This window comes from Nilaparvata lugens, chromosome 10, assembly GCF_014356525.2.
Source record: "Nilaparvata lugens isolate BPH chromosome 10, ASM1435652v1, whole genome shotgun sequence".
Taxonomy (NCBI): Eukaryota; Metazoa; Arthropoda; class Insecta; order Hemiptera; family Delphacidae; genus Nilaparvata; species Nilaparvata lugens.
Window position 1 is genome coordinate 14900904 of NC_052513.1, and position 25665 is coordinate 14926568.

At 35.1% G+C, this 25665-nt stretch overlaps 2 protein-coding genes across 3 annotated transcripts in view; both read left to right on the forward strand.

Annotated features, from left to right (window-relative positions):
* Positions 1-25665, forward strand: part of LOC111044523 (nucleoporin GLE1) — a 168438-nt gene that overhangs the window by 37811 nt on the left and 104962 nt on the right. Inside the window, exons 12-13 of one of the 2 annotated variants that reach the window (XM_039436399.1) lie at positions 108-247; positions 1944-2235. The exons of the other annotated variant lie outside the window; for it this stretch is intronic. Of the exons in view, the coding sequence (XP_039292333.1) occupies positions 108-247; positions 1944-2060 (257 nt within the window). The 3' untranslated portion in view covers positions 2061-2235. Of the gene's footprint in view, positions 1-107; positions 248-1943; positions 2236-25665 lie in introns of those variants that run through there. 2 annotated transcript variants of the gene reach the window in all.
* On the forward strand, positions 3008-24748 carry LOC111044542 (ankyrin repeat and MYND domain-containing protein 2). The gene is given in 7 exon segments (XM_039436403.1): positions 3008-3296; positions 5672-5837; positions 9546-9685; positions 11471-11527; positions 11529-11659; positions 15509-15641; positions 20909-24748. Coding segments are annotated over 7 exon segments (1254 nt in total). The 5' UTR covers positions 3008-3095; the 3' UTR covers positions 21335-24748.

A 25665-nucleotide genomic window follows, 5' to 3' on the forward strand; every position in this document is an offset into this window, starting at 1 on the left:
TTCTTTTCAGGGCTGGCTGGACAGAATTTCTTGGAAAGCAGACTTCGGTACAAAGATGTTGTGTTTTATGCGCACAAACTGAGTGGTTGATTGTTGTGTGATTGCAGAGCCGAGATGTGATATCAGTGCAACTCTAATTTTGATCATGCTCGATGTGGCTGGCTCCGAGCTGTTACGTTGTTATGGCGCCCAATTCCGAAAGATTCTCCATCTCCTCTGCTCTGAAATTCTTCCCCGAATAGAAAAGGTGTGACCATTAAAAATCAAAATTTTTTTATTGTCACAAACAGAATTGCATTGACAAAAGTCACTTTATCTGAATACGATAATATTGATATTCAATATACAAGTTCTTAGCATCCTTAGTGAGTTATCCTCACTATTTTATTTTTTTAGGCTCAACTCACACTTACGCAACTCAGGTCGAGAAGAGTCTGTGACTCTAGTCTCCTCTTGACGCAGCATGTTTTCAAATGGTGACACTCAGACCAGTCGATTCTAGTCTCCGCGACCTCACGACTGTGAGACTGAGTCGAGCGTCGACTCGACATGTTGGTCGAGCCTCGACTTGAGTTGCATAGTAGTACTGTGCATTTTTAATGGAAGTGAGGTTATGTTTAATGAAAGTAATGTTTTATCATTTTAGATAAGACAATAATAAGATTATTTTAGATAAGATAAGACAATAATAAGAATTAGATAAGACAATATATTCATAATAATTATTATAAAATTTATTACATGTGCAGAAGTGAAGAATTGGTTCTTATATTTTTAATAATGTGAGGTTATAAAAGGAGTAGCATGGAACTGAAGTAGTGACAATGAGCATAGAAGTCGTAAGGTCGGGAGACTGGAGTATCCTCGACTGGAGTCGTACGATTTGAGTCGAGGTAGTGTGAGTTGAGCCTTACTTGTTAGTTGAACTACGAGCTGCAATAATTGAGATCATTTTAAGATTGTAATCATGATATTATTACATAGTATACAAGTATCCTCACTATCTGAGATCACCACTTGTTAGTTCAACTGCGAGCTACAATAATCTATTGAGATCATTCTAAGATTGTAATCATGATCTTAGATAATCACTAAACCATATCTGAGATGATCCTCACTATTTTGAAATTTATCACTTGTTAGTTCAACTACAAGCTACAGTAATCTATTGAGATCATTTTCAGATCGTAATTTTGATCTTGGATAATCACATTATATCATAATATCTAAGATCATCCTATCCTCACTGTGCAAAATTATTGCTTGTTATCTCCTAATCTTAATGACAATAATCAATTTAGCGTATTTCATTATTGAGAGCTACAGCTAAGATCTTACTACCACTTAATGAAATTATTGTCTGTTATTATCTACTCTGAACTACAATCGTTTGTAGAAAGTATTTGTACAATGAATGAATGAATTTATTTGAATAGATTCAACAGCTTCTATCATTGTCATCATCTTATATGATGAAATGCTGTATGGTAAATGTATTCGTAAATGGATTTATGTATTTGTCTATGTGTACGAGTACGTAATAGGCTAGGCGCACACCAGTTAGTCAAGACAAGACATGATCAGACACGTTTAGTCACAATACTTCACATAGTTGCTTATGAAGACATGTCTAATCGGTGTGTGCTGCGTCATAAGCAACAATGTGAAGTATGTGACTAAACGTGTCTGATCATGTCTTGTCTTGTCTTGACTAACTGATGCGCGCCTAGCCTTAAGTTGTGATTAATGAGTTATCAAGCTAATGTTATATACTGGTATCTCATCAGATGCTTGCACTATTGTTAAAAAAGTAACTTTAGACTACACGTTCAATTTAAATTTCTCAAACATAAATTCGGTCAAGTTATTTTCTATGTGTTTCAACGCACAATTATTATATTTTTGAAGGTTTCAATTATTAATTCTCCTCTCGTCATTTTTAGGTGACCCCTGAAGGATGTGGAGGTCCAGTAAGACGACTGAAAACATTTTTGGAAAATGTTCTTAAAACTGGACAAATACCACCTCCAGAAGGATTATATGGGTCGAATATTTGGTGATTCCTGCACAAAGTGAAATTGAAATTTTCTGTTTATTGTGGTGTACTTTACGGTAGTTCAGTAGTAGATTCTACTTGATCAAAGAGACTTGGTTTCTCAACTTTTGCTTCGGGTCAAATCATTGTATCCTGACAAATAATACTCATGTACAAATACAACTCATTTTTAATAATTATTCACTCGTTCTATTCATTATTTATACGCACAATTCCCAGTTTTTTTAAAATATTGTAGTCTATACCACGGACCACGGACTGAAGAACATATATTCACTTCTTTAGGGTTCCTATTACAGGATTTCTTCTTAGATACAGGAATATTGTAGGCCTCCACTAAAAAAAAATATTGCAGAGTATAGATTACATAATCAATATTTCTAGTTCAGTCAACAAATGGTTATAAAGAAATATATTGGATGAAAACCCGTTATTTTACATTTTTATAGGCCTACTTTCAAGAGCAAATATCTTGAAAACAATTTGGTCTGTTGGCCAAATGAAACAATTTTGAATAATTATTTTATAGTTTTAAAAATATGAATTCGCTTCCACATTATGCCGCTGACAAAGCAAATAGCTTTTGCATGAAGGAATGATGATTCAAGAAAATTGCCAATAATAATGTGAGTCAATTAACTGAGAAAAAGATAACTCCTTTATTTTCCAAGTTGTGAAGAGTTATGTACTTGTTTTGAAACTGAGGCGCGAAATTGATCTGCCTAGAACCTGTTTATTGCCAACCTAGCGATTGATATATTGAATTGATTATTTTTACATTTTGAAACTGCTACAACTATGAAAATGAAATAATTAGTTGGATGAATGTATCAATAAACAATTATTCTTCTCTTGAAAAAAATCAATTTTATGCCGTTCTTTTGGTTTATCAAAACATTCGTTCACCATCGATAAATATTAATAAATCGATACTCACTGGTATCGACTTTCGCCATTTGTTTCGTGTTTGTGAAGAAAAATTGAAATTGAGGTTTTCTTTGCTCTTGTGTTTTTGATAAGACAGAAGTTTTAAAGTAAAATGACTCCACCTACAGAAGATAGCGAAGACGTAGAGAAAAATATTTTCAATCTTATTTCTAACAATAATCTAAATGGTTTGAAGGCAATACTAGCGCAGCAGAACTTCAACGCTGATCTGACTGATGAACATGGAATGACACCCCTTCAACATGCAGCTTATAAAGGCAATAAAGAAATATCGCAAATGCTTCTAGATCAGGTAATCAAAATTTTGAATAATCTTACCAATTATCTGTACCATAAATTTGGTGAAACTGGTGTAATAACAAATAATAAATTACAACTTTGAAGGTTATGTTGTGATTCAAGAACTGGTCTGATTGAATCACAGTATCTATTGATATTCAGGTTTAAAATCAATATTAATGTGTAGAAATTGTAAAACTTCTAAAGAGTGTATAAATAATTCAAATTAATATTTATACTCGGAAACTATATGAATAGAGCAACGCGTTTGTTGCCCACGCAATGAAAGACGTTTGTCTTTGGAAACATTTCTCAAAAGATGATTTAACAAACACTGATTTGTTCCTCTAAAACCAGTGGGCTTTTAGAATCAATAATATTATAAATTGGAACAACGGAATCAAATTATTAGTGGAGGCATCTCCTGGCTCTAGGGACATCCGCTCCTGGGGGGTGCTTAGTGTAATAGTGTTGTGGTATTGAATGTCACTACAGGCAGCCTAATTATGCTGTATCCTCATGATTTACAGCAAACACAGGTGAGGATTAAATGGCTGATAACCGTCAGTAAATTAAGGCAAGCAAAGATGGACTTGATTGATTGATTGATTGAGTACTTTATTTATGTAGATTACAATATACTGGCTTATACAATTATATACTATAGCTTACAATACAGCAAAATTATAGATGAATTTACATAATATAGACTAAGAAAATAATTATTGAACTGTATATGATATGAAAAAGTAATTTGTAATATAATAACTATAGACAATAATCATATTGTTATGCATCTACATAAATTGCGGAGCTTTGGACATATCAATGTCTATTCTTCGGAAAGAATATTAAAAATATCCTCCCCACTAACTCTCTACCAAAGGACTTGCAGTGGGTAAGATGGTCGCTGCCTGTTCTGATTCTCAAAGCCCTCTTTTGCACAAAAACCGGTTAAATTTTAGCCGAAATTAATTCCACAAGAACCAATCAGAGAAGGCTTTTTTGAAAAGACGGCTTCTCTGGTTCTCGTGGAAATAATTAGGGTTAAAATTCAACCGGCTCTTGTGCAACCCGCACTCTGGACATCAGCAGCCCCTGTAGAGTGACCACACAAGAGCAATCCATATTATTGTTTTTGAAGGGATGGATTCAAGGATACAAAGGTTCAAAGAACCCCACACTTCAACCGAAGCTTATTGTGTTCCAAGTAGTATGTTAGTTAGGCAAACCAATACCTATGTCCTTTACAACAACCAGGAGTTTTTCCCTATACTAACATTCCATTCATCACCTGGTTGCAATCCAGTGTGATATGCTTGGCAGGCTCTTCAGACTGATTGGTCCTCGTGACCTACGTGAGTTCCAATCCTGGCCTTCTTTGTAGGTCCTTCCGATGAAGAAGGGGCGGCCAAGTTGCCTCTAGGGCGCTCGGCCACCCTTGACTCAGCCTCTTGACCCACATTTGTGCCTTGAGTGTCTCTTATCTCTGGTCTCTTGGGTTTTTTTTGGGTCAAAGGCCTCACCTCTCCTAAGAAGTTTTGTCTAAATGGCCGCCCTTCTTTGAGCAGTGGTGAGGTTTGGTCTCTCCACCCACAATTCGTGACCTACGTGAGTTCCACTCCTGGCCTTTTTGTTTGTCCTTTTCCGCTGAGAGAGGAGACTCAAACTGCCTCTAGGGCGCCCGGCCACCCTCGACTCAGCCTCTTGACCAACATTTGTGCCTGGAGTTCCGACAATCTCTGGTCTCTTGGGTGTTTCTTTTTGCCCCTCCGAATCTGCCCTGATGAGGCAGATCCCGTGGGTTTGAAGGCAAGGCAACTTCTGGAGTTGCCTTGAGGTCCATTTTAGTCGCCTTCTACGACAAGCATGGATACTGTGGGTGAATTCTGGTTTTCAACACATTCATGAGTACGATGATCGACTCAAAGATCCCCCAACCCACAGGGGGCAATCCATAGGTGATGTATGTGGCAATGGAAGAGAGCGTGATACATCAACACAAGATATCTCTCGGTCACCAGGTTCTTTGAACTGGGTTTCAGAACTAATAAAAACATTAAAAAGGTCTAAAGAATTAGTGGTGAAAAAGAGTTTAGCTCCGAGGTCTGAGATTATGCAATATTATGTCATTCTGATTAATGCAATTTCAAGTCCATGATGTGGTCACAAAGAGTAGACCGCACAATGACACGTCAGGTAATAGAATGCTTCAGGTTCGTTACATGCTCTATATTTTCTGAACTCATTTAAACATGAATATTTTCTAAATAATAATATTTTTTCAACAGTAAAATGTACAAACCACTCTGACATCTCAGGATCTATGAATAATCTAGCAAACTGATCAATGTGCACCATTTCTGATGCAGTTTTTGTTATCATCAGGGCGCTGATGTGAACTCAGGTAAGCATGAGCATGGCTACACGGCTCTCCACTTTGCTGCTCTGTCAGGCAATTGCGAGCTGTGCCAACTGCTTCTCTCGGCTGGGGCGAAGAGTCGCGCTACCAACTCAGTGGGCCGAACGGCATCTCAAATGGCTGGGTTTGTTGGTAATTGATTTATTTTTATCTCATTGTTCTTGGTGTGATAGTTGTTGTATAGATAGTATATCCTTGTATTTTGCTGCTCGCACCATTTGCATATATACAGAGTGTTTCAGAATTAGTGTTGGACACTTTAGGGTATTGTTCCTGGATGATAGGAGACTACAAATGTTGTATTTTAAGTGTCCAAAACTCAGTGTTTATCCTTATACCTGCCATTTTGTTTTTTCACTTAGGAATTTTTATCTCAAGAACGAAATGATGTATTGATCTGAAATTTTGCATGAATATTTATGCCATGAAGACTCAACTTTAAAAAATAAAATGAAACAATTTCTATGTAAATTTTCAAAATGGCGGCCATTTTGAATTTTTGAAGGCAAATTTCACGAAAACTTTTCACTTTACAGAAAATTTACTAGACAAAAAAGTTAGCTAATTTTATCAAGATTTCATGGATACCTTATTTATAAAGATTGGTCGAAGAATAACAGAGAAATTAATTCTTTTCGTATTGCATGCATGACCACTTTTCACAATATAAACATCAATATTCAATTTTCAATTCCAATTATATTGAAGATAAAGCTTTGAAACTCGGTATGGCTCCATATGGCCATCCAGCTGATTTTACAATGTTTTTCAGATGATCTTGTTTGTTCATGATCTTGCATGCAGTACAAAAATAATTAATTTCTCTGTTATTCTCTGACTAATCTTAATAAACAAGGTATCCTTGAAATCTTGATAACATTTGTTTACTTTTTAGTCTCTTGTAAATTTTCTGTAAAGTGAACGGTTTTTGTGAAATTTGCCATCAAAAATTTGAGTTTTGGACACTTGAAATACAACATAATTATGTAGTCTCCTATCATCCAGGAACAATACCCGACAATGTTCGACACTACTTCAGAAACACCCTGCGTAGTGTGTGTAGTTTTGATGTACCGGTAATATTGAACAAATTTTTCAAGTATTCTTGCATTCTATATTACTATTAATCAATACTTGAGGGACTATTGAGGACATTGCCAAGGACTAGGGCTTCCAGATAGGCCTTTTCAGAATCCGATTCAAATAATCCAGAATCTATCATCCAATTCCAATTCCTGACTGGTGTCAATTTTAGGCTAGGCGCGCACACCTGTCAGTCAAGACAAGACACGTTCATGATCAGACACGTTTAGTCACGAAATGGCAGGGATGCTGCAGAGCAACTGATTCAATCCGCCTTCTTATTCAGAACTTAGTGAATTTGCCATTTATAATGATTAAGTATAGCCTTTAAGCTACTATTTATATATTTGTCTATTACCAGTATGGAATTTCATTGTGTGCAATTTATATTCTCGATTTGCTGATGAATGTTAGTTGATTCAATTGAAATAGTTTTAATTATATGTACAAAACATGAGAACATAATCTCAATCAACTTGAAAGAACTCACTCTCCACTCACAGACTCAAGTCTTTGTGGAGAGTATTCACTGTTAAATGTGTAAATAAATTTCATGAATTTGTATTATGTTTTGTGAATAAAAAGCTATTTGATTTGAGTCACAATACTTCACATAGATGCTTGTGACGCAACTCACACTGATTAGGCTAGGCACACACCAGTAAGTCAGACAAGACAAGACATGATCAGACACGTTCAGTTAAAATACTTTACATAGTTGCTTATGAAGACATGTCTAATTGCAATGACTTATCAGTGTGTGTAGCGTCATAAGCAACTATGAGAAGTATTGTGTCTGATCATGTCTTGTCTTGTCTTGACTAACTGGTGTGTGCCTAGCCTCAGGGTGGGCACACACCAGTTAGTCAAGATAAGACTAGTCACAGTACTTCACATTGTTGCTTATGAAGCAACACACACCGATTGGTCATTGCGATTAGACATGTCTTCATAAGCAACAATGTGAAGTATTGTGACTAAACGTGACTAGTCTCGTCTTGACATGTCTAATTGCAATGACTAAGGCTAGGCACACACCGGTTAGTCAAGACAAGACTAGTCACTAAACGTGTAAGCAATGACTGATCGGTGTATGTTGCGTCATAAGCAACAATGTGAAGTACTGTGACTAAACGTGACTAGCCTTGTCTTGACTAACCGGCGTGTGCCTAGCCTTAGTCATTGCAATTAGACATGTCAAGACTAGACTAGTCACGTTTAGTCACAGTACTTCACATTGTTGCTTATAAAGACATGATTGTCTAATTGCAATGACTGATCGGTGTGTGTTGCGTCATGAGCAACTATGTGAAGTACTGTGACTAAACGTGACTAGTCTTGTCTTGACTAATCGGTGTACGCCCAGCCTTATTGGTTGTACTGTATTCTTCAGACTTGGTTCAAATGCCAAGCAACAAGAAGATTTTTCCGGGTGTTTTCAAACAAGTCGGCAGGGCAGCAAGCTTTCCGATTGGCTGATTGGGTTGGGTTGGCATTCGGGAATCAGCTGATAATCATCCAAACGAAGCTTCATGCCTTGCCGACTTGTCTGAGAATGTCTGAAGAAAACGCTTCGTATGGCTTGGCACTAAATGAGGTTCAATTTGCAATTAGAGGTCCATAAGTATGATATATTTAGGATATGGCTCAATTAGAAGCAGTTATAAAATTAGTAATTTTGAAGAAGACCATTCAAGACCCAAAGAGACTAACAAACTTGTAGGTTACCGTATTCTTCTTACTTAATTCATTTATTTATCTCATTTATTGTATAAAAACACTATAATCATAATATAATCAATTAGGTTACTTGATTCTTGTCCTAAATACTTTTCCAATTCATTATTGGACAATTGTATGCTATTGTAATTAGTCTTCTTGTATTTAGCATTTTCTGGAATATTAATTGATAAACAACATAATTGTAAGGTCAACTAACAACAGATTTAACACAGAACTCATCAAGCTAACCATATGCAGGCATCAATTTCAATATTATTGTAACTACATTATAAACAAAATTCCAAATGACTTTATAGATGAAAAAATCACACGCGATTCAATTAAAAGTATAAAATATTGGATTGACCAGAATGTATTCTTTAAACTAGTGTTATAAAGTATAATGTTGTATACGAATAATTGTTACTAAAAACAGTGAGCGATGGGCATGTATACTCTTGAACCAGGCTTGTAATTGTCCCAAGTCACATTACAGGAACTTCTTTTTTATTGTATCAGTTCATTTGTTTTTCTTTGAGAAAGTTTCACTGTCATGATGGCCTCAAGATGTCACAGTGATTAATTAGATTAAAATTTTCATCATAGTATACTGAAGTTTTTTTTTGCTGTGAGCCTGTGCGTTTTTTTGTATAATAGGTATAGCTTCATTAGCATTATTAATTTTTTTTTGCAATTTCTTCGTTAGCATTATCAATTGTATATTAATTCATATACTGACCTGAATTGATACATAATAAATAAACTGCAACTCACTGCCAACACACAAGGAATCTTATGTTGGCAGTGCCAAGTATTACAGTGATGTTATTGATGCACTTAAGTTACAATCAATGTTATTTATATTGTATTGTAAAAATATGTATTTGTAATTTTTGGCAATAAATTCAATTCAACTTTATAAATGACTTACTTGTGTCAGTAAAAAAAAGAGACTATCAGACGAAGTAGAATAATGTTGAGTTCTCCCAACTGTCTCATGTACCGGTAGTTATATTTTTTTTTGTATTGTTTTAGGCAACCATAACTGTGTAGCAGTAATAAATAATTTCATCCCGAAATCGGAAGTCGATTATTACACAGTTACTAGAGGATTGGAGAAAGAACCGATTTTACCCCCCGCACTTGCAACTGCCTTTCACAAATTTATTATCAAAGTAAGTACTCATCATCCCTCCAATTTAATCACTTATATTAATAACTAGCAGGTAACCCATGCTCCGCAAGGGGTCTATTTTAAAACTTGACAAACTGAAAACTTGACCGAGTGAAATCTTGAAGAGTTTGAAATAGGCCTAGAACCATTCCTCGGTTAATTAAGAATCTATATGCAAAATTTCAAGTTAATTTCAGTCCAGTAGTTTAGATGTGATATGCATCAAACATAATATTTTCCTATCCCGTATATGTATAAGCCAGTTCTTCCTTTTATCGTAGTATAGATAAGTTCTTCAACTTGGTGCCAACCTAATAAAGTGACACAACTCATATCTTGTTTAGAAGCCTTCCTCAACTTAATGCCAACCTGACAAAATTGGACTGGTTATTAATTTAGTTGTCAGTTTTAACCATCCGTTTCGAAGAAGTAGTCTCTCTTGATTATAGCTCTATATTAGCATATGGTAGGTATTCATGCCCCATGAATGGAATTTGAACATTAATTCTGGAAAATCAAGAAGAAAAATTGAAATTTGGGATTCGAGGTGCCCGAGATTCATATTTCTAGATTCTATGTGCGAAATTTCGAGATCTAAATCATTCCCATTTTGCCGGTATGCAATCCACAAATTGACATGTTTTGATGCGAACAAATACAACCCTACTCTCTCTTATTACTTTCAGAGTTTTTATAGCCTAGGTAATTAAATTAAGGTTCATCAAAGTTTAAGCAAATTTAATCAAAAGACTAGGGAGAAGAACAGTTTTGGGTTTATCCTGTTCATTTCTATAGTGAAGTCCACGTTATAATGGCAGTGTAGGAAGCTAGGAGAAAAGGGTTGCCAGATCTCAGCCTTGCCACCCAAACAGCTGATACTGGTATATCTGATCAATTTGTTCATTACTAGTGGTTATGAGAACAGTAGACCTCATGCAGTATTCTCATCCACAAGTACCTGATTGAAACTATAGACCTTATGGAAATACAGCAATAGACTGACTTCTCCACACATCTGTGTAATCACTTGTCAGCTGATTTATGATGAATAATTTATTCTATAGTCTGATTTTTACTCTAATATTGGCGTATGAAGGAGGCTCCTTTTTCCTTATATATTATCCTTGAAATGCAAAATTTCCAAAAACCTTGTATATACGTCGACGCGCAATTTTAAAAGGAACATACCTGTAAAATTTAATGAAAATCTATTACCGCGTTTCGCCGTAAATGCGCAACATATAAACATTCAAACATTTAAACATTAAGAGAAATGCCAAACCGTCGACTTGAATCTTAGACCTCACTTCGCTCGGTCAATTATTGAAAATAGTTAATCATATTTTATTTGTCAAGAAAATATATTTTTTAAAGATGTAATAATAAATTTTCATGATTGAGATAAAATATTTTGTTAATTAGTTGAATTTCTACATTGTTGATAAACGATGTTGCAACATCGCAATGCGTGAAAGAGATAGCGGCATCTGCTATGTTGAACGATAGACAAGGATAGCAACACCATTGCAAATCACACACTTCCATTATAACGTGGACCTCACTATATCTTTATTTGAAGTTGTAATTGTGTAAATGAAATGAAATAAATAAAAATAGTTGTAATGTTTAATTATTTATTTATTTATTCATACCTTGATAGATACAATATCATTCTCAACTACGGAATGAATGATATTAGTTGTATAAGAGATTTTTTTGTTGTTTTCAAACCAGATTGTGAGTTGAAATGATTGCGTCTTTAACCCTTCTCATTATTTTTGAGCAGGTTAATGTCCATCCAGTAAGGATTGCTTTGAATCTTCAGCCGACATTGATAACGAATTTGCCAGGCTGTGAAGAAGGTGCTTGAAATCATGAGTGAGAAGGAGATATTCCAAAAGCAGGAAGCTAACGAGGTGATGGCCTTCAAGTTGCACTACCTTGGATTCATTGTGGGAGTTATCATCAAGCAAGGGTAACAACTAAATGATACACGCTATTATCTTCTAACTGCTTTTACTAAGGCTGGTTACTAACGTAATATTTCACATATCTGATACGACTGTCAGACGAACAAATAAATCTCTATCTACAGGGTGATTCATAATTATGGTAAAATAATTTAATACGTGATAGTAGAGGTGAAAATAAGAAAAAAATGTTCTTATAAACATATATCCATAAACGCTTCATTAGCGAGCTACGTACGCAACCATAGCAACCTATGAGCTATTAGTTCTCTCCTCATAAAACAGCAAATTTTTGTGGTGTAATGTACTACATAAGAATAGTTTTTATTCAACTATTATTTAAATTTAGTTTACACAGCTTACATCATTCTTTTCAGAATTAAATTCTCTACAATTGTTATTTTAAAAATTATATGTTTACTGGTCATTAAAGAAAGTTATTGGGCATCAAACGTAGAAGTCTGTGTTTTTCTACGTAGATTTCTTGCATATTTTAACTTTTTTCTCAAAAACTACTCACACTACAGCTTCCAGACTAGTTTTATTCAATTTTTCAGATATTTTCCCATATGAATCCACCATACGTGTTTAAAAACTAGTCCCCAAACAATTCAGCATCGGTGTTTTTCACCAGAGGAACTGAATTCCGGGCGAAATCTTTCACTCTGTATAGCTCGCTAATGAAGCGTTTATGGATATATGTTTATAAGAACTTTTCTTCTTATTTTTACCTCTACTATCACGTATTGAATTATTTTACCATAATTATGAATCACCCTGTATTTATACATCAGTATTTCGTCTGCAGACCTATAGCGAGGTCCACGCTATAATGGCAGTGGAGAAATATATGAGATCAACGTTGCCGATTCTCTGCCTTGCCACTGTCTTCTATGTAGGATAGCTGATATCGGTATATCCGATTAAATGAAAAATACTAATAAATTGTCAAAAAACCACAGATTCATTGATACTCAGAAAGTCCGGCCAATCAAAGATTGTCAATCTCTGATAAACTCTTTAATGGTGTAATAACCGAAACCGGTCTTTCTAAGTATCAATAAATCTGTGTTTTTTGACAATTTCTTAGTCTTTTCCATTTAATATGAATAATTACCACAATATCAACTTCTCAACTACACAAAAAGTAAATATTCATTGTCCATTCTTGTTTGAAATAAACAATTATATTTGTATTCTTCAAGGAAATATATTTTTTAATGATCCAATAATATAATTTCATAATTGAGGTTAGATATTTTGTTAATTTATTATATTTTTACATTATTAAAAACCATCTGGCAACGTTGTCGGGCTAGAAAAGGATAGCGCTATCTGCTTTGACGAATGATAAGACAAGGATAGCAACTCCAATGTTGATCAAATACTGCCATTATAACGTGGACCTATACCGTGGTCGAAGCCACTAACTTTCAGGTTCTCGACTGTATAGACATGGGCATGTCTAAATGGGCATGTGAAACCTTATGCTAGTAGGTAGCCTTATGAAAGTAGTTATTGCTGGAATGAATACTAGATTGATGAACTGACAAATACTAGAATGATGAACTGACAAATACTAGAATGATGAACTAACAAATACTAGAATGATGAACTTACAATACTAGAATGATGAACTGACAAATACTAGAATGATGAACTGACAAATACTAGAATGATGAACTGACAAATACTAGAATGATGAACTGACAAATACTAGAATGATGAACTGACAAATACTAGAATGATGAACTGACAAATACTAGAATGATGAACTGACAAATACTAGAATGATGAACTGACAAATACTAGAATGATGAACTGACAAATACTAGAATGATGAACTGACAAATACTAGAATGATGAACTGACAAATACTATAATGATGAACTGACAAATACTATAATGATGAACTGACAAATACTATAATGATGAACTGACAAATACTAGAATACTAAGAGACTTGAGGCTATAGTGGAGTCTACGTTATTATGGCAGTATTTGACCAACATTGGTGTTGCTGTCTTGTTTATCATTCGAAAAAGCAGATAGCGCTATCCTTTTCTAGCCCGACAACGTTGCCAGATCGTTTTTAATAATGTAAAAATATAATAAATTAACAAAATATCTAACCTCAATTATGAAATTGTATTATTGGATCATTAAAAATATGATGAATAAAATACCTATAATTGTTTATTTCAAACAAGAATGGACAATGAATATTTACCTACGCTTTACTAGCGCTAATCTTCACTATCTCCGCAACGTTGCTAGATCGTTTTACTACGATGTTGAAAAATAATTAACAAAATATTCAATCTCAATTATTATGAAAATTCATGATTTAACAATTGAAATATCATATTTTCTTGACGAATATAATTGATTATATTAAACAAGATCCTCTGTAGAAGGCAGTGGCAAGGCAGAGAATCGACTATGCTGTTCTCCTATCTTCCTCTACTGACTGCCATTGTAACTTGGACCTCACTATAGTGTATAACACTTATTTATTATCTCAGTTGTACTTGCTTATTACCTCATTCTATTTTTGATTGTTCAGTCCTTTTCCACTGAAAACTTTCTGTGTTGTGAAGGTAATGTTGTGGTAGATATCCATATTTAATGAAAACGATAGTATTGTCGGAACTACTTATTCATCACAATTTTTTGTTGAGGATGATGCCCACATGAGGTCTAGGCTTGTGCTTTTGTCAATGAGACTGTTGATTATGAGATTTAAGACACTGGATTTGGTTGTTACACCATTTCAATTTCTAGTTACCGTTCCACTGATTTCAAGTAATTATGTCTATTTTAGGAAGAGGTAATGTTTCTTTAAATAATATGTAAGAGAATCTTCATCGATTACATACATTATCACTAGAAGTTCTGTGAACAGTAGACCTCACGCAGTATTCTCATCCACAAGTACCAGATGTCAACTGTTTAAAATGTTAACAAACTCAGTTCACGTTTGAATTTGTATTCATAATGATATAATTCATCCAGTTCCGTGATGATCTTTCTATCTGTGATGAAAATGAATTTTTTAGAATCAAAAATATTATAATTTCTCCACATATTTAGTTCATTTGTTTATTTTTATTCACCTATTAAATTAGTTTTTTCGAATGTGAGAATATTGATACTGATGGGCACGCATATAATACCATGACTGCAAAACAACATATTTAAACCAAAGACCTTAAAGCTGCGATTAGACCAAATTTATTAAAAACTGTTAATAACTCAATCCTTTTCAAATTATTTAGATTGAACATAACTTATCATACACATGGACAATTTATGTGTTTGTCAACTTCCGTGAATCTAATAGAATCTATAAGGTAAGTTATAACCATTTTGTTAATAACTTTGGTGTAATCCCAGCTTAAAGATGCATACCTATTTAATGTCTTTGATTGAAACTATTGTAGACCTTATACAAATACAGTAATAGACTGGCTTCTCCACACATCTTGTAATCACTTGTCAGCTGATTTATGATGAATAATTCTATAGTCTGATTTTTGACTCTAATATTGGCGTATGAAGGAGGCTCCTTCTTCCTTTTATATTATCCTTGAAATGCAAAATTTCCAAAAACCTTGTTTATACGTCGACGCGCAATTTAAAAAGGAACATACCTGTCAAATTTCATGAAAATCTATTACCGCGTTTCGCCGTAAATGCGCAACATATAAATATATAAACATTTAAACATTAAGAGAAATGCAAAACCGTCGACTTGAATCTTAGACCTCACTTCGTTCGGTCAATTAGTTGACATTATTGAAGAATTCTTTTTGAAATCCCATGAAAATTTAATCGGTTCGTTTTGTTTACAGTTGTGAGCCATCTGTGATTGAACTGCTAGTGAAGAAAATCTTGCAACCAGTTCGAGGTGAGAAGTATCTGGACAGACTGATTCGCGATTGTGTGCGGGAGTTCACGTTCAGGGAGAGTGCATTGTTCAGACAGGTTGGTACAAACGTGATGTATGGCCGTTTTTACACTTTACGATTCCTTGACTACACGACACACGATACGACAGGAAGCTCTCCTCCGATTGGTTGACTCCAGACACGTTAACCACTTAACCACTTCCAGACACGTTAACCTTGACTACACGACACACGATACGACAGGAAGCTCTCCTCCGATTGGTTGATTCCAGACACGTTAACCTAATCAGCCAATCGGAGAGCTTCCCGTCGTGTCTTGTCGTCGAGGAATCAGTAAGTGTGTTTCCCACTGTAGGTCAAAGATCTGTCATAAATTGATAGATTAATAATTACAGCAATGTACAGTAGAATCATGTGTAACAATTAAGGATTGTTTGTTTTATTATCATGGTCCCTGTAGAAAAATCAATCGAGAAAGGTTATTATGAACAAATGAAAATTCTATTTCCAAAATTGATATTTGAAGTCTCATAAAAATATCAAAGTTACAATATTCCCAATATTTTATGCTGCAAGTGTTTAGTGCTTGTACTCAGGCCCCTGTTTCATAAAAACTTAGAAGTCCTGTAATACAGGAACAGCTGATTTTATCGGCTATATTGAGCATGTAATTGGAATGGTGATTCTCCTGTATTACAGGACTTGTAGCTTTCATGAAACAGACCCCTGTTTATAATATTCTGCAATTATTCAATCAAGTTTTCTGTGAATATTGATATATTATAGTTGGACTTGGAAGGTCAAATTCAACTCCTAATTTGACATTTTTGGAATACAAAAGGAATATCTAAACATTCTCTCATTTGTTACATTTTACCTAATATGCTATAATCAGGATCTGGTTTACCATTTCTAAAGTTTATTTATAAATTTCAAACAAATTAGTTTATCATATTACTGTCATTTGAATTTTCAAAATAATTATCAAGTTGTGACTTATACCATAGAGAAACGATAGCATGATTAGATATCCCATGGTATAGGGAATTTATGTCGCAACTTTTACTGTTATCTCAAGCCGATTACTGTCGATTATTGTCAATTTTCACTGTTTTGTTGGGGTGATAGTGTATGAATGGCACAATTTGAGAGACTACCAGCGTCACACAGCTGCATAGGAAAGAACTGAGTGAACTATCGGCTGGGATAACAGTAAAAGTTGCGACATAACGCCCTATACCATGGGATATCTACTTATGCTATCGTTTCTCTATGCTTATACATTTATCATCAAGATGCATGTGCAATTGGGATCGCCGGATGCCTTGCTCAAAAATCAGGTGTGTACACTCCACAGCTTTCCTTGCTCATATTGCAAACTACTATCAAACTTCTGTATATGTGTATATATCTTATTGTTTTTCAGAGTAGTTTTTTCTCCTTAGTTTAAATTGTTCGTTCGTGTCAGGTGATTATACTTGTATTATATGCCTAAATTAGAATAGTAATCCACTGTTATAGCAGCTTCGTCATTAAAATTAAAGAGGTCTTGTCGATTGCATGCTGGTGCAAGACGGCACTTTAGGAGGTGGTCATCTGACTGGATGTCTCCACAGTCACAATAAGGATCATCAATCTGCCTCCAAGTAGTGCGGTTTTCTTTAGTGCAAGCACACTCTGCTCTAAGGCGGTTCAGAGTTTTCCATTTACTGTACGGTAGCTCTGCTCCTGCTGGCAGTTGCTCCCTCAGCACTGAGTCAGTGGCATCTGCACCCTCATGCCAGAGTCGAATTCTTTCTTGTGGTGCTGAGGAGCCCAGCTCCTGTGTCTCTGTTAGAAAGCTGCGACGGGACTTCAAACGGTGAATTGCAGGGGTATGGCCAAACATTGGATGCCTTTCATCATTAGCTTGGCGAGTTCGCTCGGCCCTACCTGCTATCTCTCTCCGGATTGATGGAGGGGCTATCCCACTCAGTTGGTAGAGGTAGTGAGTTTTAGTTGGTTTTAGGCAGCCAGTCACAATCCGGCAGCTTTCGTTGAGAGCCACGTCTACCTTCTTAGCATGGGCTGAGCGACCCCACACAGGACAAGCATATTCACCAGTGGAGAAACACAGGGCTAAGGCTGTTGTTCGCAGGGTGTGAGCATCAGCACCCCAGGCAGACCCAACCAGCTTGCGTAAGAGTGCATTTCTGGAGTTGACCTTCTTTTTCGTTTTTTCACAGTGAGCTTTGAATGTCAGGCTTCTGTCCAATTGAACACCAAGATAAGTTGGGTTTGCCACATGTGTCAGCTGCTGGCCAGACCAAAAGATTTTAAGCTCCCTTTGGGCTTCTTGTTTCTGAGGTGGAAAGCACTTACTACAGTCTTTGTTGTGTTCACCTTCAGGAGATTTGCTTTGTAGTATTTGACTAACTCTGGAATGAAACTATTCAGCTTGTCTTCGACTTCTTTAAAGGTGTTTCCTTTGGCTGCTACTGCCAGGTCATCAGCATAAATGAAATGTTTTGTGCTGTCTCCAATAGGTTGGTCATTCACAAAAACATTGAAAAGGGCAGGAGCCAGGACACTTCCTTGTGGTAGTCCATTCTTTTGTTTGTACCACTTGCTACAATTGTTCTTTATATGGACTTGGAAACGTCTATCAGTGAGCATCAAGCGGATAACCTTTATCAAACTGTAATCGTATGTCACATTATATAGTTTGTGAAGGAGTTGTCTATGATTAATTGTGTCGTACGCTGCTGACAGATCAACCAGAACCATGCCACTAACCTTCTTCTCCTGGAAACCATCCTCAATGTATTTAGTCAGGTTTAGTACTTGGCCTGTACATGATTTTCCTGGGCGGAAACCAGCTTGTTGAGGGATTAATTTGCTCTCTATAAGAGAAGATATTCTATTGAGGATAACTCTCTCGAAAAGTTTATACAAATTGGACAGAAGTGAGATTGGTCGATAGGATTTTGGGCACTCAGGGTCCTTTCCAGGTTTGCAAACTGCAATGACTTTTGATTTCTTCCAAATTGCAGGTATGCGCTCTTGGACTATGACGTTATTGAATAAGTCTGTGATCCACATCTTTGCTGCAGGGCCAAGGTGGAGGAGTTGCTCATTAAACACCTCATCTATGCCTGGAGACTTGCGAGGCATCAGTAATCTTAATGCAGATTCAATTTCATCTACTCTCAGTGGGACCTGGAAGATGTTGGTTTCTCTATTATGACATCTTATGATTTTCTTCTGCCTGATTCTATTCACAGGTTTACCATTCTCAATCAACACGTGAGCCACTTGCTTAGGAGAAACATTTGTATGGAGGCTTTTTGGTTGACTCTCACAGTTCAGCTTCCTAATGAGTTGCCAAGCTTTGTAGCTATTCCTCTTCATGTCCACTCCCTCAAGCGTCTTGCACCAAGTTTGCCTTCTGCAGTCTGCAATCCTTGAGTTTAGCTCTTCTCCTAGTTTGTGAGTGTTGTCTGAGAAAGGGTTAGTATTGAAGGAGTCCATATAATTATTGTACAGTTGCTGAAGATCATCAGAGAATCCTGGAATATAGTTTTGTCTACAACCACGGGGTATGCTGCTATAAGATGTAGTTTTTAGTAGATTCAAGAAACTCCCATATTCTGCTGGATGTGGTTGGATATTTGCTATGCCTTTTTCCATCTGGGCTGTGAAAGAGTTCCAGTTTGCTTTTTTGAAGTTGAATCTTCGTTTCAAGGGAACCTTTCTCACCCTGATTGATGGGACCACCTCCAGGATAAGAGGTCTGTGTTGGGTGTTTGGAATAGCATCTAAGATATTCTTATCACATGAAGCTCTGAATTTCTCTGTAACGAAAATATTGTCTGGGTTAGTTCCCGACCTCCACCTTTTGCTATTGAAGGATGTGCTTTGTTTAGGGTCAAATAGAAGAGAAAGGCCGTTATTCATTGCCCAGTGTTCCACTCTCTCGCCATCTGCGTTTGTTACTGGGTAACCCCATTTCTCACTATGGCTATTGAAGTCTCCACTACAATTTTACACTCCTTGTTGTTGAAATTTTGGGTGCTGCTGAAGTCAAAGTCGACTCCTGGAGGTTTATACACTGATGTGACTGTGCAGTTAGATAGTTCCAATGTGATTATTTCAATGTTATTATTATTTGTTGCGTATGAGGATATCACTTTCAAGTCATTTCTGACAAAAATACAGCTACCGTATTGCCTGTGAGGGATCTCTGAAACCAGTTCCATGCCATGTATATTGGGTCTGCTTTGAGCATCAGTTCTATGTGTCTCTTGTAGGCACAGCACATCACATCGACGTGTCTTACAAATATTACTAAGTATGTCTTCCTTAATACGAGATAAGCCCTCAATATTGATTGAGATTGTCACAAGGGGTGGCCCTGACAAGGGCCGTTTAGAGGCATATATTCTTGTATCACCTGTATTGGCTGCATTTTGTTCTCCAACTGCTAATATAAAACTTTGGTGAAACTCTTTGAGAGCGCGAAGAGTATCCATTTTCGAAATCATGTCGTATGCAGTTGGTCCAGGGGCACCACGTGGAGGAACAGCCTCACCCCTTGAATCTTTTTAGATTCAACCATGATATATATCACCATTATTCCTAAAAAGAATAAATACAAAAGCTACCTGTTATAAAGATAGCCATCACAAAATAGGAAATAGGCATTTAAGAATATGAGAGTGTAGACGATTATAAGAAGGCTATTGATATTATAAGAATATGCTGAAGATTATTATAGAGATGACATTTTTTCACGCTATTATTTCAAAATTCTAAACTAAACTAACCTAAAACTGTATCCATAAATAGAAAACAGAGCAGACGACGCAAACACAAGCGGTTCCCCCTGTTTGCATATTTAGCGCTTCCGTGAGCTATAAATACAAATTAAGGCTACAAAAGCGAATCAGCTGATGAAAAATCTTTAAAATACGTGAGCATTTGCTCCAGAGTTCAGGAGCATAAGGTAAAGCTTATTCATATCAAAATGAGCAAATGCTTTTGCTTCTACCTTTTGCTCATGAGCAAAACCTTATGCTCAATGCTTTTGCTCATGAGCATTTGCTCTGGTTTTATTCTTATGGGCCAATATGTTAGCTGTTTCCATTCATTTATTTTATTTATTTTTTCATGGGCAATAGATACAGTCCAGATGTAAACAACAGGCATTTGCCCAAAACTGCTTTTAACCTTGATTTAAAATAAACAGTCCAGAGGCTATGTAGAGTTCATGATTTGATTTACATACAATTTCAAGGCCAAAAAATGTATATTTCTTACGACTAAATCGAACTAGCCTCTAATTGTATTTCTGTTGAATTACAGTTGGTAACCAGCCTTGCGTCACAGGATGGCGAGAGCGCGTCGGCTCTGGCCATTATAACGGCGGCCATTAACGGCCAGCGCGGCTTTGTAGACACAGATGTGTCAGCGTGTGTCACTTGCGCCGAGAATGGCGCACTCAAAAAGTGCTCCAAGTGCAAAAAAGTGCAGTACTGCGACCGCGAATGTCAGCGACTGCACTGGTTTGTGCACAAAAAGGAGTGTGAACGACCTTCCACAACGGCTACTCCAGTATCTAGCTCTTCTACGACTGATGGTAGCACTCTAGTATCTGGCTCCTCTACGACTGACGGTAGCACTCCAGTATCTGGCTCCTCTACGACTGAAGGTGGCACTCCAGTATCTGCTACATCTACGACGACTGATGACAAAACAGAGACAAAATCTGACACAACAAAGCAATCTTAACCTAACTTGACTTAACTTAATATTATTAAGACACGGTTGCACGACAAAAGCCGGTTAAATTTTAACCGTGATTAATTCCACGAGAACCGTCTTTTGAAAAGACGGCTTCTCTGATTTGCTCTCGCAGAATTAATCACGATTAAAATTTTATCCAACGTAGGCTACGTGCAGCCGGCATTAGGTCGTCTATTTAGAAGTGCCCAGCTGTGTTCTGTACTCCAAAGATAACCCCCAAAACATCACATATTTTTATTGTTAATTGTTATTATTTCTCAATCATGTCGTCTGGTATTTCTATTACTGTTTAACACTCTTAGAACAATCAGTCAATTGATCTAATCAGTAATTAGGTGCAGAAAATCCTGTAAGATTGATTATTGTAGCCTACATCAAGACGTATTGATCTTCCACATTCATAGGCGAAAGTTATTCACTGTACACTGATTGAAGATAAAGACCTCGCGCATGCGCATGAATGCATAGGTACAGTTAATTGAAACAAATATAAATTAGGCGGAACTTTTTGAAGATTTTATATGTTGTTCCAAATCAACTGATTCAATATACTTGACCTTATTTGGTGCATTCAAGAATGTGCGGGAGTGTTTAATACCATAGAGAAACAATAGTGTTAGTAGATATCTCATGGTATAAGGTTTTTATGTCGCAACTTTTACTGTTAACTCAAGCCGATTACTGTCGATTATTGTTGATTTTTACTGTTTTGTTGAGGTGAGAGCGTATGAACGGCACAATATGAGAGGCTACCAGCGTCACACAGCTACACCTGGTCTATCGGTTTGAGTTAACATTGAAAACTGTGACATAAACGCCCTATAACATAGGATATCTACTTACGCTATTGTCTCTCTATGGTAATACCAAGAAACGTCAATACACGTTCAACCCTTACCTGTATAATGTGCAGTGACTATAGAAGACCTTTATAGACATTGCAATCAATTCTTACCATCAGAGCGTGTCAAAATAATATTGTAATTTTCAATATCAATGAACTTGTTATTTTCAATGTTACATCAAATTATGTTTTATCATTGACTTAGTTTGAAAACAAATGCAATATATGAAACTGTTCTCTTGGAACGGAATAACTTGTAGTATGAAAATAAACTCTAGTAAATTCACTAACCAGTTAATATAAGTGCATTTTTTATTAGGATTATCATAGTTTGTTTCTGTCAAATTAATTTGAATGATACAATTTTGTTGTGTCTATTTTAGAAATGCAGATTGTATTCACCGATATTTTGTAGTTAGGTAACTTACTTCAACTCTGGTTTTATTACCTAATTACCTCTTGAATGACAGTCTTCCTTGGTTTTCTTATTACAGCCTTTTTGGAGAATGAGATTGTAAACTCAATTGTATTATATTCTCTTTCATAAAATATCTAATTCATATTCTTGTTTACATCTACAAGATTGTATTGAAGGTTGAAGGTGACAGATTATTATAAAATACTCAGGTTAAGCTTTAAATAATTGTTAGGTTGTGTTGTTTTAAGATTATAGTCAATGCAATAATTTATATGGGTTTGTAGAAGTATAGTATCTACTGAAATCAATTATTTAAAATAATGATGAATATGGTAAAAACGATTTTAAATTGACCAAAATTTGTAAGCTGATTTAATCGGCTATGGGTAGATATGGCTTACCGTCCGAATCAAGGACCAAATTGATATTATTTAGAAATATATCTCATTTTAGAAGATGGACTACAATAATTTCAAAAATATATGTTACTCTGTCTATCTGATAAACAGTTTTCAATAAGTATTTCATTTATTTTTCGTATTCTGCAATAGCTGTATACCTGTACCTACTCTGTAATAATAACACAAATCTGTAATAGCAACATGATTATGGTGGAAAATATTAAACAGTATTGTGACACTAAATAAAGCATATTATTCGTTCATGGTTTCCAGAAATTCTTTTCAACTCTTCAATTTGACAAATTTATTTTAATTCATCAATTTATCGTAAACTATATAAAGTTTTATAGTTTTTTTTTCAATTTATATAAACTATAAAGACTATGCAATAAGGAACTATTTTGCGCAGATTAGGTTGTGTATAGAAACATAACAGTAAGGTTTGGAATAATAAAGAGCTTATAAAATATAATTATAGTACAATAATACTATTTTTATTCTTGTTTCATTATTTTATCAATTTTAAAGGGTACTATCAATCAATCAATAATTTATTTTCCTTCATACAATGCATACATGAATGTCTATAGTTACATAAATACAATTAATTGACAATTAACAAAATAAGTTAAAAGTAGAATAGTATTATTATTTACGGAAAGTCCCTGAAAACACTACCTGAGCGCAGGAGCCGAGTGTTACTAAAAACAAAATTATTTCTAAGATAAATAAAATTGGTGGATTCCTATTAACATCTAAATTTTTAAAAAATGACAAAGAAGAAAAGTAGAAAAAAGTAAGAAAATATGAGTTAATAAAATAAAAAGCAGACATTCTTGAATGATTGTGAACTTATCCTAGTTACAATATTAAAAGAATCACTTATCCTAGGATGTGAAGAAGCAATCCATAAATCTATCTCTCTCAGAAGTCTTCCATTCAAATTATCTGTTATAAAAAGAGCAGGTATCACATTTATAAGCTTATGAACAATGTAATCAAACTGTCTTCTACAAATGGATAGAACTGCATTGTGTGGTTCAAAGGTAATGGTTGAGGGACGGAGATTGTAAGGCGATATACGCAGGTTGAAAAGTTCTCTATGTCTATTAATGTAAATAATTAAATTCTATAATTATATTTTATAAATACAAGAAAGTAGCCCTGAATTAATACATTTTAAGAAATAGCTTATTGATTCTTGAGTTGTAAGAAAATATAAAATTCGAATTAGATATGTTTTTCATTCAATTATAAATCTTATCTATAAACATGTTTCATTTTACGTGTACAGTAACTTTCTTCAAATTCGTAGTCTGTGGAAAATAATTTTTTGTTGGCTAATTTTTGTAAACAATAATCAAATACGGTAGTCTGTTGAATCCAGGTAACAGCGGTGTGTTATAGCATTATAGAACTATATAGCATTATAATTATGCTATATAGCATTATAGCATTATAATTATGCTATATAGCATTATATGTGTTACAGCATTATAGAACAAGGACTATAAATACTACGTACGAGGTTTTTATAGATCTTGTTATAGAAGCTCCTTAAAACAATGTTCTTTAACAGGTCCATGTATAAATTTGTGAATATGGAGTATTCTCTCTAACTTGTATTGTTTGCCGACTACGAGAGAAAACCCTTATAATGTCGTTTATTAGAGCATGTAATAATCATTCAGTTCTGAAATGCTCCAGATTGGTCAAGAATTGTTGATTGAACATTACCGTATAAAAAACAAATATTTTACGTTATTTGAATTTACTGTACGATAATAAAAACTGTTGAAAAAAAAGCCTGTAAACGTGTCTTACTTCAATAATATCATTATTCCTCATATTATAACAAACCCTACTAAGTATTTTTGGACATTCCATGAATATGCTTCAATCGGTACCGGAATTCAAAAGATAGAAATACATCTAAACTATTAGCTTAAATTGTTGAAAAATTATGATGCTTTGGTGAATTGCATTACTTTATAAGTAGAAATTAAAAAATAGCGTTGCTCGGTATCAATCTCATTACATTACTGAAATACTTGGATTGAGATAGGGTAGTTTTAGTTACCGTACTTGCTTAACAATTTTAATATGATAGGTACTGTATTCACGTTTGTGTACTGTATGCATAAAAATAATGCATTATTATCATGAGTATTGAATCGCATCGTTTTTCAAAACTATACAGTACAGTAATAAGTATACAATACAGGAGTGAGTGAAGTTCTAAAAGAAGTAGCCTGCGGTAACATACGGTACGTACCGTAGGCACTTTGACCCCCGGTTTCACCTGGGTCAGTTAACTTTTAATCATCATTAAACATTAAATGTCACGAAAACCAATCAGGGTATGCTTTATTCCAATGGAGTCTTCTATGATTAGTTCTCATGACATTTAATCATGATTAAACAATGAAATTTAACATGCTTTTGTGCAATCGGGCCTGAGAATCCTTTTTTGCGTACATAGCCTACACATCTGTATTTGAATTTCGCGCTGTATCCAAAGACGCTTCAAATACTGGATTTGGGTAAATGGCCAAGAAATTGTTCAATTGTCAAATTAAAACAGTAATATTTCAATAATAAGCTGATGAATAATGGATTTTAGACTGATATATCAATTAATTTACAATGAGAA